General features: G+C 37.7%; 1 protein-coding gene across 1 annotated transcript in view; it reads right to left on the minus strand.

Annotated features, from left to right (window-relative positions):
• Positions 1 to 17,270, minus strand: part of ches1 (checkpoint suppressor 1) — a 58,201-nt gene that overhangs the window by 20,225 nt on the left and 20,706 nt on the right. Inside the window, exon 2 of the mRNA XM_007252953.4 lies at positions 1,803 to 2,341. Within this exon, the coding sequence (XP_007253015.3) occupies positions 1,803 to 2,330 (528 nt within the window). The 5' untranslated portion in view covers positions 2,331 to 2,341. The remainder of the gene's footprint in view (positions 1 to 1,802; positions 2,342 to 17,270) is intronic.

Genomic DNA, 17,270 nt, shown 5'->3' on the forward strand with positions numbered 1-17,270 from the left:
GTACTCGCACACACACACACAAAACACACACACATACACAAGAAATATCATCAATAATCCATACAGGCTAAAGTTTCTCTGAAATGTTTACAGACAAAAAGCTTGTCACACATTCCATTTACGTCAGTTCAACTAATAGAAAATATGACGTTAATGTTCAGACACTGTTCCACTCTCAGCCTGCAGGTCTGATGCCTCCGCCAGTCTCCTGCTCCTCTTCCAACCTCTACAGGGACATTTCCACTGCTGTAATATAATCAGCATAATCATTGCGTCACAGCAAAGCCCACAGGCTGAAGGTTCTTAAAGTGACAGTTTGGTGAAAAATCTAATTTGCACCAAATTGTTACACCAAATAAGGCTCAAGTCAACCTCTGTGCTAAAACTTACAGACATTACCTAAAGTTTGTTTCACTACTTTTACAATGAGAAACAAAGATAAACACGCAAATCTGTGGACCACAGATGAGAAGGTGAAGAAAAATTACAATGATTGAATTAATCACAATAGAAGCTTTAAATAAAGGGTATTTAAATGTGAGTCAATGAATCAGTTTTAGATTGGCAAAGTAAATGATAATTATATTTATATTAGTGGTGTAATTTGCTTAAAAATGAATTGTATTAATTGTAAGAACATTCAACTATGACTGAAATCATGATAATTGTTTTATATGCTGTTACCCATTATTATTGTGTAGTGTGGTGTGCCTGGCAAACTTGATCCTTACTAAATTTTAATAAAATAAGGTAGTTTTAATGCTTTTATATTATTATTCTTTTTTATTACTGAGTTACTGAGTTTAATGGAGAGCTTTAATTAAGGAAATTAATGCTAGTGTTACTCCATATTCCACTTTCAACAACTAACACACCCATTTTTTCTAACTATTGTACTTTATACCGAATAAAGTTCCTGCACTTTCGACACAAACACCTTGTGGGATAAAGCATATATTTAGCTAGAAATAAACATGCTTCAAAAAAACAGCAGCGTCATCGCTCTCCGATGAGGATTCGTGATTAATTGTGGAAAACAATAATAATCTCTACTTCAAAGATTCAAAGTCACTCGTTTAGTGCGTTATTTCTCAATTTTTAGTCACAAACCCGCGTTCTGAAGTATAATCCAGTGTGTGAGTAACTCCACGGCCGTGCGTACAAAAGGTCAGCACATGATAAGAATGCATGGGCTTGTAAAAAGTGTTTTAAAGCATTGATTCACTTAATGAGTCGACTCAACCCAAAGCGTCTGAACACCAAAAATTTTTCGGTTAGTTTTTAATCATTTCTTTGTCTTCTGTAGTTTTTTAGTAGGGGGAAAAATAATGGATCATAATCGAAAAATCAAAGATTATTTGATTATTTGATATAAGCACTAATGTTAACGCATTAACATTGACAGAGTCATTGACAGAGTCAAATACATATAAACAAGGCCTCAGACAATCAGAATTCTATATAAGAGTAGAGGATTCACACACAGATTTTGAGAGCCAAAAAAGCCTCTACCAAGAGCTATTCTCCAGAGCTCACACACACACACACACACACTCAATTTTATACACTCTAAGGTATCTCAAAAGCAGCAGACTAGTGAAATATTGATGGGACCCCTTTTAGAAGAATTACCAGATGAAAGTGCTCATCCAGCCAAAAAGGCAACCCTTCTCTTAACAAAGTCTTAAAATAACGTTCCCTTCACGACCCACAGTTTGAAAACCACTGCTTTAGGCATCACTGCTTCTTCCCTTTTGATGTGTGCCTCAATAAACGGCATCCACTAGAAACAGCACACTCACCTGATTGCGATCCTTATCCACCTTTTTGAAGCACTTGTTGAGCGACAGGTTGTGCCGCACAGAGTTCTTCCAGCCTGTGGGGGCGCTGGCAAAGTAGGGGAAGTGTTCCAGGATCCAGCCATAAATGTCTTTGACAGGGAGCCGCTTAGTAGGGGCATCCTCGATGGCCATGAAGATGAGGCAGCTGAAGGAGTAGGGGGGCTTGCGTCCGAGTCCGGGGGAAACCCTGTTGGGTTTGGGGGAGTTGGAGGGAGATGGTGATGAAGACCCACTGTAGCCCTGAGCGTCCTGCACGGGACTCACGCTGCGCAGTCCCGGGTGCCCCAGGCTGGTCAGGAGGTCTGTGCTCTCATGGAGCCAGCTCAGGCTGGTCAGCTCCTCGTCCTCGGCGCGGCTCAGAGAGGCGGAGAGGGACAGTGAAAGGTCACCTGCTGTCGGGTCCTGGTAGAGCTGGTCCTGATAGTGTGGGCTCAGGCCCTGTGCCACGCTGCCACTGCTCGGACCATCCGCTCGCTTCCCGGGCGGCATGGCCACCTCTCCTGTTGAGAGGAAGAGAGAGAGAGAAAGGAATGAAGACTGGAATGCATAATTGATTATGGGCGCTGTTACTAATGGACTGAGAGTTCAAAGTGGAGGACCATGTCTGCACACAATTCCACAGGAAGTTCTATGAGCAATATTGTATAAAAGCCACTTTTAGACTCCTAAAGAAGTATCTCAAAAAAAGATGTCTGAGAATTGTTTATAGGCTAAAAATAAATGTTTTACATCCATTTAAGGCTTCTTTTTTATTCATCCTCACACATTTAATGTACTTTATAAATTCTGTATAAACAGATTGTACAGTACCAGTTCAATGTTTTTATTTAATTTTTTCTACATTGTAAATTAATCCTGAAGTCATCCAGTCTATGAAGGAACACACAAGAAATCATGTTTAAAACACTTAAAAGTGTTAAACAAACCAAAATACGCTGTGAAGCATTTAGGTTTAGCTCTTATCTGAGGTGCTGGCTCCTTTCTGGTCCGGTCCTGATAAGAGCCAGTCTCATCATAACTTTTTGTTGGTCTTTGTGAATGAATGTACTTTAAAAGTTCTTGAAATTTTACAGAGTGCCTGACCTTCATTTCTTAAAGTATTTTTTCTTTATTTAGTTGAGTAGTTTTTGACATAATATGGATTAGAACATTACTCAAATAGGGCTATTCACTATTTACCAACTCTACCTCTTCCCAACTTTACAACTGATGCTCTCAAACACATTAAGAGGCAAGAAATTCAAGTAATTATCTCTTGACAAGTTCAGCACAGCTGTTAACTGAAAGAGTGAATTCCATGTGACTCTACCTCTTAAAGCTGACTGAGAAAATCCAGCCAAGATGTGCAAAGCCGTTATCTAACCTGTAACACTGCCTGTGTCTGTCTTATGTTTTTTGGTCCTTTCTGCTCCTCTTTTTTGTTCTCCTGTCTTGTGTTTCTAGCCATGTGCTCTGTAGCTCATGGCCTTGTTTTGGTTTGGTTTCTTTAATTTGTTTGATTCATTGTTTATCTTTGCTTTTTTGTTTTATAGACCTTGTTAGTCCTTTGTTTGTTTTATAGTCTTTGTTTTTTTAGTCTCAGTGTTTCTTTGTCTCAGTTTTTGTTCTTCGTGTTCCTTTCTTAATGGCTACAAATAAAAAGACTGCCTTGGAATTGTTACATAACCAAGAGTTTTCTACTTTAAAGAATGTAAAATATAAAACGATTTATGGTTTGTTTAACACTTTTAAGTTTACTAAATCATTCCAGATGTTTTTTTCTTGACCTAAACTGACCATAACGTCTTGTTAAATACTTTTTTAAATGTGCATAAAGAGCAGTGCTGCACGATATGACCAATACAATCAATATCCGAAATAATTAAACATTATATCTTGGATTATGGCTTATAAAAAAATATTTTTTTTTACTACTAAAGTTGCTTAGCTGGCTCTGTTTCAAGTTCTCCACCATGTTGTGATTACCATATTGCAGGGCAGAATCACATGGCTACATACACAATAGTAAAATATCTAGGGTAAATACTGGCAATACAAAAATGAAGTTACTTTTTGATTAATAAGCCAGCCATAATAGGACCCTAAAAACAGAGAAATAAAAGAGAGAGAGAGGGGTAAAAACAAGGGCAAAGGGAGAAAGAGAGGCAGTGTAGAGATCTGTGGGGTTAGACTGCTGGAGGGCTGGATTATAGCGGAGTTGGCTTAGTCTATCCACTGATACTAATCTAAATAAGGAGTTATCACACAGAGCTGAGACTAAGGGCACAATCCCCCGCAGCCTTTTACTGTAATCTGCTGTAACAAAGAAACACATATGCTGCTTTTCCAACTAACCCTAACATTAATCCCAGGAACATACATGCAGACATACACTATACACATATACACAACTACAGCATTGTGATTTCTCTCACATTAAGGGAACAGTGTTGTTCTCATAACAGTACCTGTGCACATAAAGCTCTTGGAGTCAGTAGACAGTAATAATTGTGTAGTGTGGTGAGTCTGACAAACTTGAGCCTTACTTTATTATAATACCTTAAAGTGGTTTGATGCTTTTATTTATTTATTTTTTTAATGACAGTGTTACTGAGTTTAACAGAGAGCTTTAATTGAGGAAACAAACATGAGTGTAGCTCCATCCGAGCTACTCTGACTTGGGTCAGATATGTCTTGATGCCGCAGATACCACAGATATCACCTCTAGAGCTATCTATAGGCAGCTATTTTGGTGGTAGAACAGCATATTTGGTATGAATATCGTGATATTATTTTAGGGCCATTTTGCCCACCCCTAGTTACAACCAAAATAATAGTAAATGTATTACATATGACTGGAGGGGTACCACTTTCAAATAAGTCTCCACCAGAAATATCTGAGGTTTGACAGTATAAATGAATATGGACTTACCATTTGGCAAACGACAGGCCAATTTCTATTTATATGTTGTAACTGCTTATTAATGGTAGTTTTTTGACACAGTAGTGGCATCTGCCATCTTTTACGGAGTGGTCTGCTGGGGCGGAAGCATCTCGACAAGAGACTGGACAAACTTATTAAAAAAGTCAGCTCTGTCCTGGGAAGCCCACCAGACCCAGTGCAGGTGGTTGGAGACAGGACGATGTTAGCCAAGCGACAGGCTGCTTCACCCAAAGTGTGTAAAGGAGCGTTATCGCAGGTCCTTCCTTCCTGCTGCTGTTAGACTCTACAACCAGCACTGCTCCCAGCTGACCACATATACACAGCAGACTTCATAAAAAGTTACAGTTAAGCACTACATATTTACAGAAAATATAATTTTTTTCAGTGTAACATAATGTAAAATAATTTTCTATTAGCCCTGTGCAACTAAGAGACAATACAATCTTAAAAGTTCTTGACTTTTTATTTTTTATATTGTATATATTGTACTGTTTATTTGATCAACTTTTTGTGCTATCCCTTTGATGCTGTAATACTGTGAATATTACAGTAATAAAGGATTATCTTATCGTATGGTAGTTACAACCTAATTAATAATCATTCATAAACTCCCTAATAATCAATGTACAAACCCTTTCTAAATGAACCTTATTTTAAAATGGCACTATTAGAAGGTAAGAATGTTTTATAGCATACGTATTTTTACATCTTCAAAATACACATTAACCACATACACACACACACACACACGCACACAAACATCACACATCAACCTCTAAACATCTCACAGAACATGATCAGCCTCTGTTCCAGCCTCAGGACTGCTCCTCACACGCCATTCAGAAGTGCCATATCTCCCTGTGATAAATTGACAGCTGTCAGTCACAGCTGTATTATTGAGAGAAACTTCATCCCTTGTCAAAACATGAAGCACATTATTCTGCCTTAGCTACATAAAAAAGAGTCCACATGGATCTCTTAATGAAACAAACACCCAGCTGGAGAGAGAACGAACGAACACAAACAATGAATCAGACACTGCTTTATATGCACTGTGTGAAGCACAAGAAATGCTGACTTGAAGCCTCGCGGCCCAGTCTATCTAATTTAGAAGTCAGTGTAGTGATGAAGGTTCCTGAATCTGAATCAAAAGGGAACCATGCATCCTAACCTTGCCAAGACACGGACAGCACCCTGAGAGATATAAGAGTTTAGCTGTGTTGTCATTATCCATTAGCATATTTGAGCTCAATAAAACAGAAGGACAGAATACTAAACTTAATTTGATTAATTAACTCAAACTTAGGCACGACTGGGTGAATTACTGCCTCAGAATCTTGTCTGAATAGGCAGCATTTATTATGTTTCAGACATGGGCATATTTTTTATTTTAATAACATCAACAAGAGGGAAAAGAAACTAAGCCTGTTAACTCTTTTGAAATTAAATGTTCCTTCATATGTGCTCATAAACAAATGAAATATATATGTTTTGTTGTGGTATTGACTGTAATGTTTATGATCATATAAAATATTTGCATTTTTGAAATTATTATTATGACTACTTCATTATTATGAAGCTGTAAGCTGGTGATAAAAAGGTTTCAGGATGCAAACGTGTTCACACTTATGACTGATGGGTCATTTAAACAAATAAAGTAAAACATCAGACCACAGTAAGAATTCAGAAATTCGGATTAAAATGTGAACACAGCTTAATGTGAAAAAACTGTATGAATCCCTAATGTAGCGAGAGAGTTACAGTGAGTGAGAAATGAATGTCTGAGGAAAAGCCAGTGTAGGAGTGTATTTAGGATGTTGTTTCCATGGAGTTATCAGCATGAGAGAGATCAGACACTGCCACAAGCGTGCACACACACTCACACATATATAATTATATATACACACAGTGAAGTGCTCTATATCCAAAAATAGTGCCTCCGAGTGTAAATGTACAGCATTTCATCCTACAATGTAAAATATTAAAATATATTGTAATCAAAACATGTATTTAAATATGACTGCCAATGTTATCATGCATATTCCTCTCAGTAAATCATAGTCAATTGCCAAATGCAAAAATTGTGCACCCTAATTAAATTACACATATTTTTGATTGTTGAGCACACATAACTATAAGGGAGTAGTGAATATATAGTGATACACTATTATTGTTTTTTTTTTTTTACTTAATTTTTCCAAATTGGAAAAATAAAAAGCATCCAATAAATTGTGTATAAGTATGGTGGCACATTTTATATGTTATGTTTATATAATATAAAATTAAAAATAGCAATTAAATGCACCAAATAAAAAGATATTTGCCATTCTTTTAAAAAAATGCCAAATTTTAATCAGGGCTGGCCAAAACTTTGTATATTACTTTGTAGGGTTTTTTTTTTTCTAAAATTAAAAAATAATTGCACCCTAAAATCTTTTTTTTTTTTTTTATTCCATTCCAGAATGTGGAGCAAAGCTTTATTCTGGTACAGAGTTAAAATCAATCACAGTCATCTCAAAACCTAATTTGGACATACAGTTAGCAAGGTGTGTACTATAATGTGCATTTAATCTGCTTGTTGTCCCACAAGTAACTGCAATATTACTAGGGTTGTGTGGTTTGGTATGTTCCTTCCTGAATGCAAACTTCACATGCAAACTTTAGACACAGAATACACTGATCAGCCAATACACTGAAAAAGGCAAACTGAATAAGTATATCTGCATATAAGGTTGCAAATGAACGGTCAATGTACAAGTACCTTTTTTATGATGGTCAGAGCATTGTTAAGCCCTTGAGCCCATGGAAGGACAGCCAGTGAGCTGATGCCAAGGTCATGGGCACCCAAGGCTCACTGATGTGATCCATGGAGGAGCCACCTCATAACTAATGACAGGACCTTCAGAGGACCTTCAGAGGTCCTGTGGAGACCATCCCCCAAAGAATCAGAGCTGCTTTAGTGGCATGAGGGGGCCCTTCACAATACTAGGCAAGTGGTTTTAATATTATGGATCAGCAATTTATGTCCTGACTGCATTTAGGGTCAGGGGGTTAGAAACTTTCATTTTTAATTCAATTATTGCTTTAAAATTCTGTAAAAGTTTTTTACAAAAATAAATCGATGCCTTTTTGCAGTTGCTCATGGTTCACTCTGACACGGTTTGCTGCACGCAGGGTCGCACTCTTTGATACACAGACACAGCGCCTGATTGGTCATCCGCATGCGTGTGCCCTAGCGTGCTGTTGTCATGGGAACACAGGAAATGGAAACTAAACAAGGCTGTATTTCAGGGTCTGAGTTGGAGAGTGGGGTGGGGGGAGCTTCCACAACAGTGCGGACATTCAGAATGTGCTATTTCTGCTCTCCTCATTAGTCTTAAAGCTATAAATGAGTCACTTTATGCAGGTTCTGAGTCTCGAGAATTCAGTGAATACTCAATGTATGTTAATAGCCAGTAAGGTAAAACCTGGTGTATTAATAATACTACAAACACTGCAAAAACTTAAATGTAAGCAAGTTATATATAGTTTAAATATCTGACATGTATCATTTTTGCATTGTTATCAAAATTTTATAAAACTATTTAACTTATTTCTAAATTTATTTTCCTGTTTTAGGTCATGTGTCTTATTCCATTGGCAGATACTTTTTACTTGTTTTAAGCAATATTTCCTAAGAAAAACCAAATTTCCTGAATTAAGCAAAATTATCCACTACTACAATAAGACACTTTTAGTAGATTACATCACCTAAAACAAGTACAAGTTTCAGAAAAACTTAGACATAAGTTATTACTCTTAAAATATATCTTTAATGTTCTCAAAATGAGAAATGTCTGATATATAGAGTACATATAGGAGTATTTCATTTTCTAAGATATAATGTTTTGCTGTGCAATGTACAATGTACAGATCATTTTTGGTTTCTGAAAATGTTCTAGAAAAGAGTTGTTCTTCCTCTTTTTCTTTGAACTGCTCCTTAACTTTCACAACTGTGTACTCGTTAAAACTCACAAGGCATTAACTTGTCTCATATTTGCTTCAATTTCGAATAAGTAATTACATGCTTGCTAGGGTGTCTCTTTATACAATTATTATTATGATTTATGATGATTTGCCTTCTAGATTAGAAAATGAAGATAATGTACTTTACTGAGTGCCCTTTAATGCACGCTCTTCTGCACTTTACATCGAAAAAGGTGAATTATAAAGTGCCTTCCCTAAAATGCCAAACCCTACTAGTGCCTCAAATATGTCCTTTTCAGTACAGACAGTTGAGAGAGCATGACAAAGTGCTCCCTCCCAGATACTGTTAGTCTTACTCTAATAAGAAGTGCCACACCAGTGGACTGGCTTAAGAAACCTACAGGATGAAGGGAAACACAGACTGATGTACTAAGGAAGGGAATAAGCCTTGAATCTGATTGGAGGAACTTGGATTTTAGTTTACTTTTTTATTTCTGTCTTTTCAACTTAATTCAGATATGCCAAAAAAAAACTAATTTGAGCTGCATAAGGGCCTTGTTTCTCTGCAACTCATCCCTTTGGAGTCCAGTTTGAGCGATGACCTCTGATTCATACGCTGTGAGCAACAACACACACTCACACACACTCCCTCTGTCCAGATTTCCTCACAGCACTGTAAGGAGAAGGACATGTTTTGTCATTATTTTCTGCATAACTTCATTAAAAATGGATAATCATTAAGAATTAAAACTAGGTGGGAAACCTGCCAATCTGGCAACGCAGAGTACAGCTGCGCAATTACACAGCTCGATGCAAACACTGGCTCACACTGTGCAGCACAGCTTGCTGCTGAACACCTGAGACTGAGACTGCAGGTACTGTGCATGCGTGTGTGTGTGTGTGAGCGTGTGTGCGTGATGACAGACGGAGCACTGAGGATTTTTATTTCAGAGCCTTCGGGGAAGTTCACTGCCAACTTGGACGGGATCCTGCTGGAGTAGTGTGTTGTCATAGCAACAGTAAAATTAGACGGCCCTTTTCTGTCAGATGTAATGTTTAGTGGCAGTGGCGCCATGGAAACGCAGTTAAACTCACTGTCGTATGTGTGTATGTATGTATGCATGTTCATTCTCCAAGTATGTGTCCAAAAGTATGTGGACACCTGATCTCAGAATGGTCTACTGAAATCAAGGCTTCTTCTGTTCTCTTCTTCTTTAAATCAATGGTTCTTAAAGGGGGTCAGGGCTAAGGTTGGGGAGTATAATGATAATACTGTACCCCAGGGTATTAAACTTAATGATGATTTTAACGTTGACCCCCACCCAAATAACAGCTGCTCTGTGGTGGTCCTGGACACATGGCTAATCTAGAAGCACCTATAAATTGGATCCAAAAGGAAAAGATCAGTGCCCACACTGCTCTTTGTCAAATTTAAGAGAAAACATCAGATGTGGGCCACTTGAAGCCTGGAATGTGAACACAGCCTCTGTGTGTTGTGTTGATTTAGCTGCTCTTCTTGTCTCCTACACACTGTCTACAGGTCGTCTGCAGCGCTGAAGCTTGCTGCTGAAAACAATGTTTGACAGGAGCTGTCAGAGGATGTGCAGAAAAAGATGATGGAGTGGTGATCAGACAGAGGGCAAAGAGAACAAAGACTGAGACTGAGCAGAGACCTCGGTACAACAAACATACATAGTACACTGGCCCATAAAAGTCTAGATAATAGATATTTATACTGTTACTATGAAAACAGTATTTTCTTACTATTTCAAAAGATCTGTGTTCAAGATGAACACATTTCGAGTGGATCTGCGATTAGACAGGGCTTCATTTTAGAAAAAACTGACTGGACTGATGGACTCATTATTGTTGCCATTTTAATTGATTTATCACAAGACAAGACAAGACAAGACAAACGCCTTATCAATATATATGCTGGAAGCAGTGGTGGGCAGTATAAAAACGATATATTTAACAATATCTCCAAACAAGGGCGGTATTTCGTAAGTATGGCATATTTAATGTGCCAAATGTCTGCTCTGTCTAGCTAATACAGGGAAAAATAGCTCATTCATGTGCATTTAATATGGCCACAGGATGGGGGAGCTCTCTGACAAATTTAACGCTACACTCAAAAAACGAGTAAAAAAAAAAAACACAGGACCCCTATCACACAGGGCCACCATAGTTGAAAGTTTAGCAATGTCTCTATTTAAATCAAAGATTTGAATCTTTGTCATCTAAATGTGTGTGATTCGAGCCTCATTTAGCTGGAAAACGGGCTGTACTGTGGTGTTAGCGGTTAGCCTGTTAGCTAACGTTATCAACTCAGTATTGTTATTTAAAAGCAGCTTCACTGAACTGTCTGATATGCTGTGTAGAGGCTATATATCTGTGCTAGAGGCTAGCACAGCAAGTAAGCTACAGAATAAACACCATGGGTAAAAACGCTAAGGTCTGCGTTCTGTCTATCTTGTCGTTCTGTCATTCTCTTCTAAACCTTTATAAGTGAAGTTTCAGTCAGACTTGAGTGTGTTCTGTGGTAAACAGAATGAGTTATCATGCTAGCTAACTAAGTGATGTCCTCTGGTTAGCTGTGCTAAACATTCGTCACACTGATGGTTTAGCATTTAGGTGTATGACTGATTTAAACATGTGGTTTCCAGGGTTTGGGTTATGACGTTCTGAAAAAAAAAAAAGATACACGCCAGTCTCAGTTAGAAGCACAAATGCAATGTGGACAAAGGCCTAATAAAGGAAGCCTGCCAAAGCCTGATTCAAACCAACAACCCTCTCACTAAGAACCTAACACTTTTACCACTAAGCCACCACTACCTTAAAAAAGCTTCTTTATGTTCTTTATCTTCTTTATTATATTTCTTTAAGGACCTTAACCATACGTTGATTTTAAATACATTTTAAACCATAGCTAGCATATTTAAAATCATTTAGCATAATAACATTTTGTGAGGGAGCTTTTAGAGCTTTAGACCTACTGGAAAAGTTTCTGAGGAATACAAAGCATTTCACTCCCAAATGTGTTATTGCAAAGCACCTTTACAGAAATCTGGTAGCAGGACATAAATCAAACAGCACACACAACTTAAAACATAAAATGGTAAAGTAGAAGCAAATGTGGAAAATAAAAACGTTCTCAGAGCCACAATAAGAACCTATAAACCGCTTATGAACAATTCATAAAAAGTCACTATACAGCCACACAGGTTTAACAAGGTCTGAGGTGTAGTGATATAATCATGATAGTGGTGTCAAGAATAATAAGATTATTGACAGTTAATGATAATAAACCAATAATAATGGCAGCAATTAGAAAGTTATTACCATAGTTAGAGTCCATGGAGAGTAAATAGTGGGCAATTAGTTCAAGGCACATGGCAGAAGCTGGATGGTGGGCAGATAACAGAAGACTTTTTTCATGTGTATTTATGCAGAGAATTTTGAGAAATGAAATATTGGAATTGAATATTTAAGCAGATGTGACTTCATGTTTTGGTATACTGATCTTTAACACTCATGGTCATCTTCATCAGTCATATCTTTTTTGGTTTGAAGATCTGGTTCCTAACTTTTTTTCTCTGCCAAGCTGCCTTCAAAAACACAGACTGAAACAATTAGTTTTAACACCTAAAAGTGTGAGTGCTGACATCATAACAGGGAACAAAAACATGCCTTTTGTCCTCCACTCTCTGCTTCTACTGGACATTCTGTTCTCTGTAATCTGACCCCGCTTCCTCGTGCCCTTGGCCTGCTACTTTGGTCAAACACCCCCTCACTGCTGCAGTGCTGCAGCGCATTCTGCCTCTGGATTAAGGACTCTCCCTTTCACGCTCTGGGATTCCCTCTCGTGTGACAGCTGAGCGCTCTCCAGTACACTAAACACACCTGTACGGGTCAGTAAGAGAGGCCTAACAGAAAGGTGCAGATGAAGCTAGCACTGCAGCAGCACTCGTGTGAATCTCCGATTCCCCTGAGTGATTTCATAGCAGGAGCCTGCGGAGTCAGCAAAGACTGCTTGCAGCAGCCCTCTCGCTCTGCTCCAGGCTTTACTCACGTTAAAGGGCCCCTATCAAAGAAAATAATCCTTGCTTTTATCAAATAAAAGACGAGTGCGCACATTGCCGAAGCTCTCAAAATGTTCTGAATCTGCCAGTCAACTGAAGAACTTTGAATGTGAACAATCTCCACACAGTTGTAAAGTCACATACAGTAGTTATTACACAGCTCTGACGTTACAGACATGACCATGTCTAAATCCTTAGTAAAGCAGTGCTGGAACAGACAGTGTTACTGCACTCTTGACTGCAGCATTTCCACATTAACACAGCACATAATTTCATATTAATCACTATAAAAAGACACAGAAACACAGCTTCAAAAGACTCTTGGAAACTGGAGAAAACTGCTACAGGAAGGGTCAGGTTTGGCTGACCCACATGGCAACATCCTAATTCAGCTTAAAATTTTAAAAGTCTCAGTTTTAGCAGTGAAGAGAAGAATTAGAGGTCTGACAGGGGAAATTCAGTAATAAAGTCATTGCTAAGATGAGAAAATAAAATAGCAGATTGTCTGGGTCATACAGCACTGCAACTGGACAACTAAAAAAATAGAGGTGTTCTAAAACTTTTGACCGGTAGTGTATTTGGGGTTAGAAAAAGACAAGCAGCATGCAGTATTACGGGCCCTTCAAGACTCTCTTTTCTGTCTTATATACAAGTGACAGCCTGTGGGAGGATCAATCTTTGTGTTCATATACATGATGGTCCTAGTAGTCACGAACATCATTTATCTGATGGTCCGCTCCGTGTTTTTAGTGATTTTTGTGTCTCAGTTTCATTTGTTAAATCAAATAATTGTGTGTACGTCTACAAACAATACTGGACCTGCCTCTTTAGTCCGATTCCCTTGATCTATCTGATCTGTCTAATCTGTCTCTCATGTCTGAAATATAAATATACTGGCAATGCTGAGCTAGTGGATCCATATGGCTTCCAGATCAGGCAGAATCTAGGAGGTATGTTACATAGAAAGTATTAGAATGCAGACGGACATCAGTTGTTGGATCCAGTAGCTAAACTGAAACAATGCCCCTCTGAGCTCCACTGACCACAATACACAACATAATATAAAGCTTCTTTTACTCAGATATTTACTGATGATGTCAGCAACATGTCAGCATTTATCTGAGAATTCAGCTTAACATTTATTGATTAAAATGTCTCCTTCTTACTTTCTACATGCTCTCAGACCATGTGCTCCAATAAATATGTAAATGCTACATTTTTAACACTCTTAAAATATCTCAGGTGGAAAAAAATACTGCCTGTTAAAAGTAATTTTTGGGATTTTGCGTGTTGATAGGCCTTTGCGTGTTGATTCTGCATGTTGAATCTTCACTTATCTTACAATTTGCAGTCATCATATGAACTGAATTCTGTATTGTGTTTACTTTAAGAGAAGGGTCAATTAAAATGAATAAGATGGACTGTTGACTTTGTTTAAAAACAGTGGTATACATTTTTATGGTTTATTTATCTAAGCATACTTAAGCACTTATATGTTCCATTTCCAATATCTAAACATTTTTAATAAAGCAAAGTTTAGTGCTTTTTTTTAACTAATGTGTAACTACATTATTTTGCGACAGTAATATCATTAAAACAATGGCATAAAGTGACAATAATACCATTTATCAAAATTATATCCAAGACAATATATCAATATATAAGACTATATTATCTAAGATAATATAGTCCCTAAATATGATACTGTCCTATTGATACTGGCCATCTTAAAGTAATGCATGCTATAAATGTACATTTTTGGCTAAATTACTTTGGCTAAATGTCATTACTTATGCCATTATGTCTATTTTCCTATCTTTTTTAGATATGACTGCTTTAACGCATCATATATTGAAATCTTTCTTTTACTGAGAAAAGTAAGATCTAAAATTCCCATACAAATATGATCTAAATCGGATCATATCTGGAAAAAACCTGAATCTCAGCAATAAAGCCGGCAATGTAAACAAAGCTGTTTTTCCATGCTCTCGCCCAATCCTGTCTCCCTCGCCCTTACAGTCCAAACTCAGCATCGTGCTTGCTGCACTGACATCATACACTAAGGTATTTTTTCCCCTCATTGTGCCAAAGAACAGATCCATGCATGGACCAAGACGGAGCAGAGAGCGTCCAGACGGAGCGTGGGCCGTGCAGACGCCAAAAAATAGAGCCACTGCACTGAGTAAATATAGGCACGTCTGCTAGAAAAGAGCTTTATATATAAAATAAGTACATATTTGGTAAATGACTGAGACTGTATCTGTTGGCATAAACCGGTTCTGTGTTTGCAGTATCTTTGGAGGGAACTGAAAGCAAAGCCAAAGCCGTCTGCTGTGCAAACTGCAACTTTATGCTAGTGTTTATTTCAATGAGCTTCTGCTTTAGATTTGAGGAACTAAGTTTGTTTTCCTCAATGCCAAAAGAAAAACACTCTTGAGGTGAGTGAATGCATATTAAATGTATTCAGTATAGACAAAAATAAATATACAAACAAACAAACAAAACTATCATAGGAGTGAGATAATTTCCCTAGATACAATGATCTAAATCAAGGTTATTAACAAGGTTTATAAATGGTTCTTTAGTAAAACCCAAACTATAATGAACCCAAATCCCAGCTGAACAATTGGAGATGTCTTCATGTCCATGGGATTTTGGACTATAAACATACCCATGCTCATTGTAGTCCACAGGATGGAGAGGACACAGGAACGGTTTAGAAAGGAATAGGAAGATCATATTTGTTGAAGGTCATTGCACAGTAGAAAAGTGCACCAGCAATTTACAGTCAAAGGGGAATCAATAAGCCTTTCTTAGCAATCCCACAGGAAGTTCTCTCTAAAATATTTATTTCCTTAGTCTTTCAGATCTCAACCTGATCCTGGCATTTCTTAATAACAGACTAAGAAACGTACTACAATACCTATCTACCGTATTGTGACTTTGTAGCCACTAATTAATTTAGATTTTTAGGGTGTTAGGCCACCGCTTAGAGGAGCCCATGGCTGCTGTTTGTTGGAACAATATTTAATACAACAAAGTATTTATGAAGCTTTAAATGTGGCATCACCTGGGCTTTTCCAATGATGCTTGTGAAGAAGTCATAGCTCTAACAAACTAATTAAAGTTTGAGACCTTGGTAAAAATACTTTTTTAACTCTAAAAGTAAACTAAATAAAATTAATACACTACATTTGTTTAAAATGTTTAATTTTTTAAAGTTCTGCATTTTGGGGTGTTTAGCTCATTTACTACTCACCTAAATCTTCACTGTAATTTGGGACCAGTGTGCCCAAACGCTTGCATGTCACTCTTTCATCTTTCATAATCAACATTAAGCATTGGGTCCTATTATATCCATCTATAGGTACCATCAATCGCACACCATGCAGCTTGAGTTAGGGAGTGTCAGTGTGTCTTTGCTATCATAACGACAGGAAAAGTATGCCTTGTATGGCTCAAAATGTGCAAAAGGCATGTACTAGTTATTTTAATTAATCATGGGTGTGTTTTGTGAGTAACAATAAACCAATCAGCATATCACTTGACATTCCCTTTAAGAACCAGGTACGCTCTGACTTTGGCAGATTGATATTTTAGGGGCACAGCTACCTGGACATGTCAAACTCTTCTTAGCAGAGGAAACTGAAGGTGCGCAAGCAGGTCATTTGAGTAATATAACAATTACCTATATTTTGTGCTGGTGTAAAATAATATTTTTTTTTTTGCACTCTACTTTATTGTTGATGTAAAAGTTTGCATAGCTGCTTTTACAGGCACTCGCTATGGGTTTATGCACTGCTGAGTGTCATTTTAAGCGTACTGGGGGTTTAGGGGGTGTGTACAGCCACTGGGCATGTGCCTGTGTTGACAATTCACTCCCAAGATAGCAATAAACTCATCTGACTCAACTGACTGTTGATATCTGACTAGGCTGCTTTCACTCAGTGGCGCACCTGGGTTTTCTGTTGCCAAGATAGCAATACACCCATCGAGGTAGATATATCCGAAGGCACTGTTGCTATTTAAAGCTTAAAAATAGACTGTTGGTGGGATGTAAGAAAGCAATGAGCACTAAATTAACACTAAAAAACATGAATTGAGCATTCAGGCTCAGACAGCTCTGAATGGTGCAGTTTATACAGAAGTAATTAGTAAATCCTGACCTGATCAGATAAATGCTGCTCAGTCAACAACAAAGCCTTTTCTCTCTGGCTGGTTACTTTGGCCTGTTCTTCTTTTAAAGACTCACTTTGGTCTATCAGGACCAAATGAGGAAGGAATATCATCCTGATGATGAAGTAACAGAACTCGTTCAGACATGCTTGGTGTACAAATTGTCCTCTGTCTAAAACATTTTAAAATAACATGCATTAAACAGTTTATAATGCTAGTAGTTCAGAGATCAAACAGAGAAACAGAGATGAAACAGAGATTGAAAGTACCTGTATATGTAAC

The sequence above is a fragment of the Astyanax mexicanus genome, chromosome 1 (genome assembly GCF_023375975.1).
Source record: "Astyanax mexicanus isolate ESR-SI-001 chromosome 1, AstMex3_surface, whole genome shotgun sequence".
NCBI lineage: Eukaryota > Metazoa > Chordata > Actinopteri > Characiformes > Acestrorhamphidae > Astyanax > Astyanax mexicanus.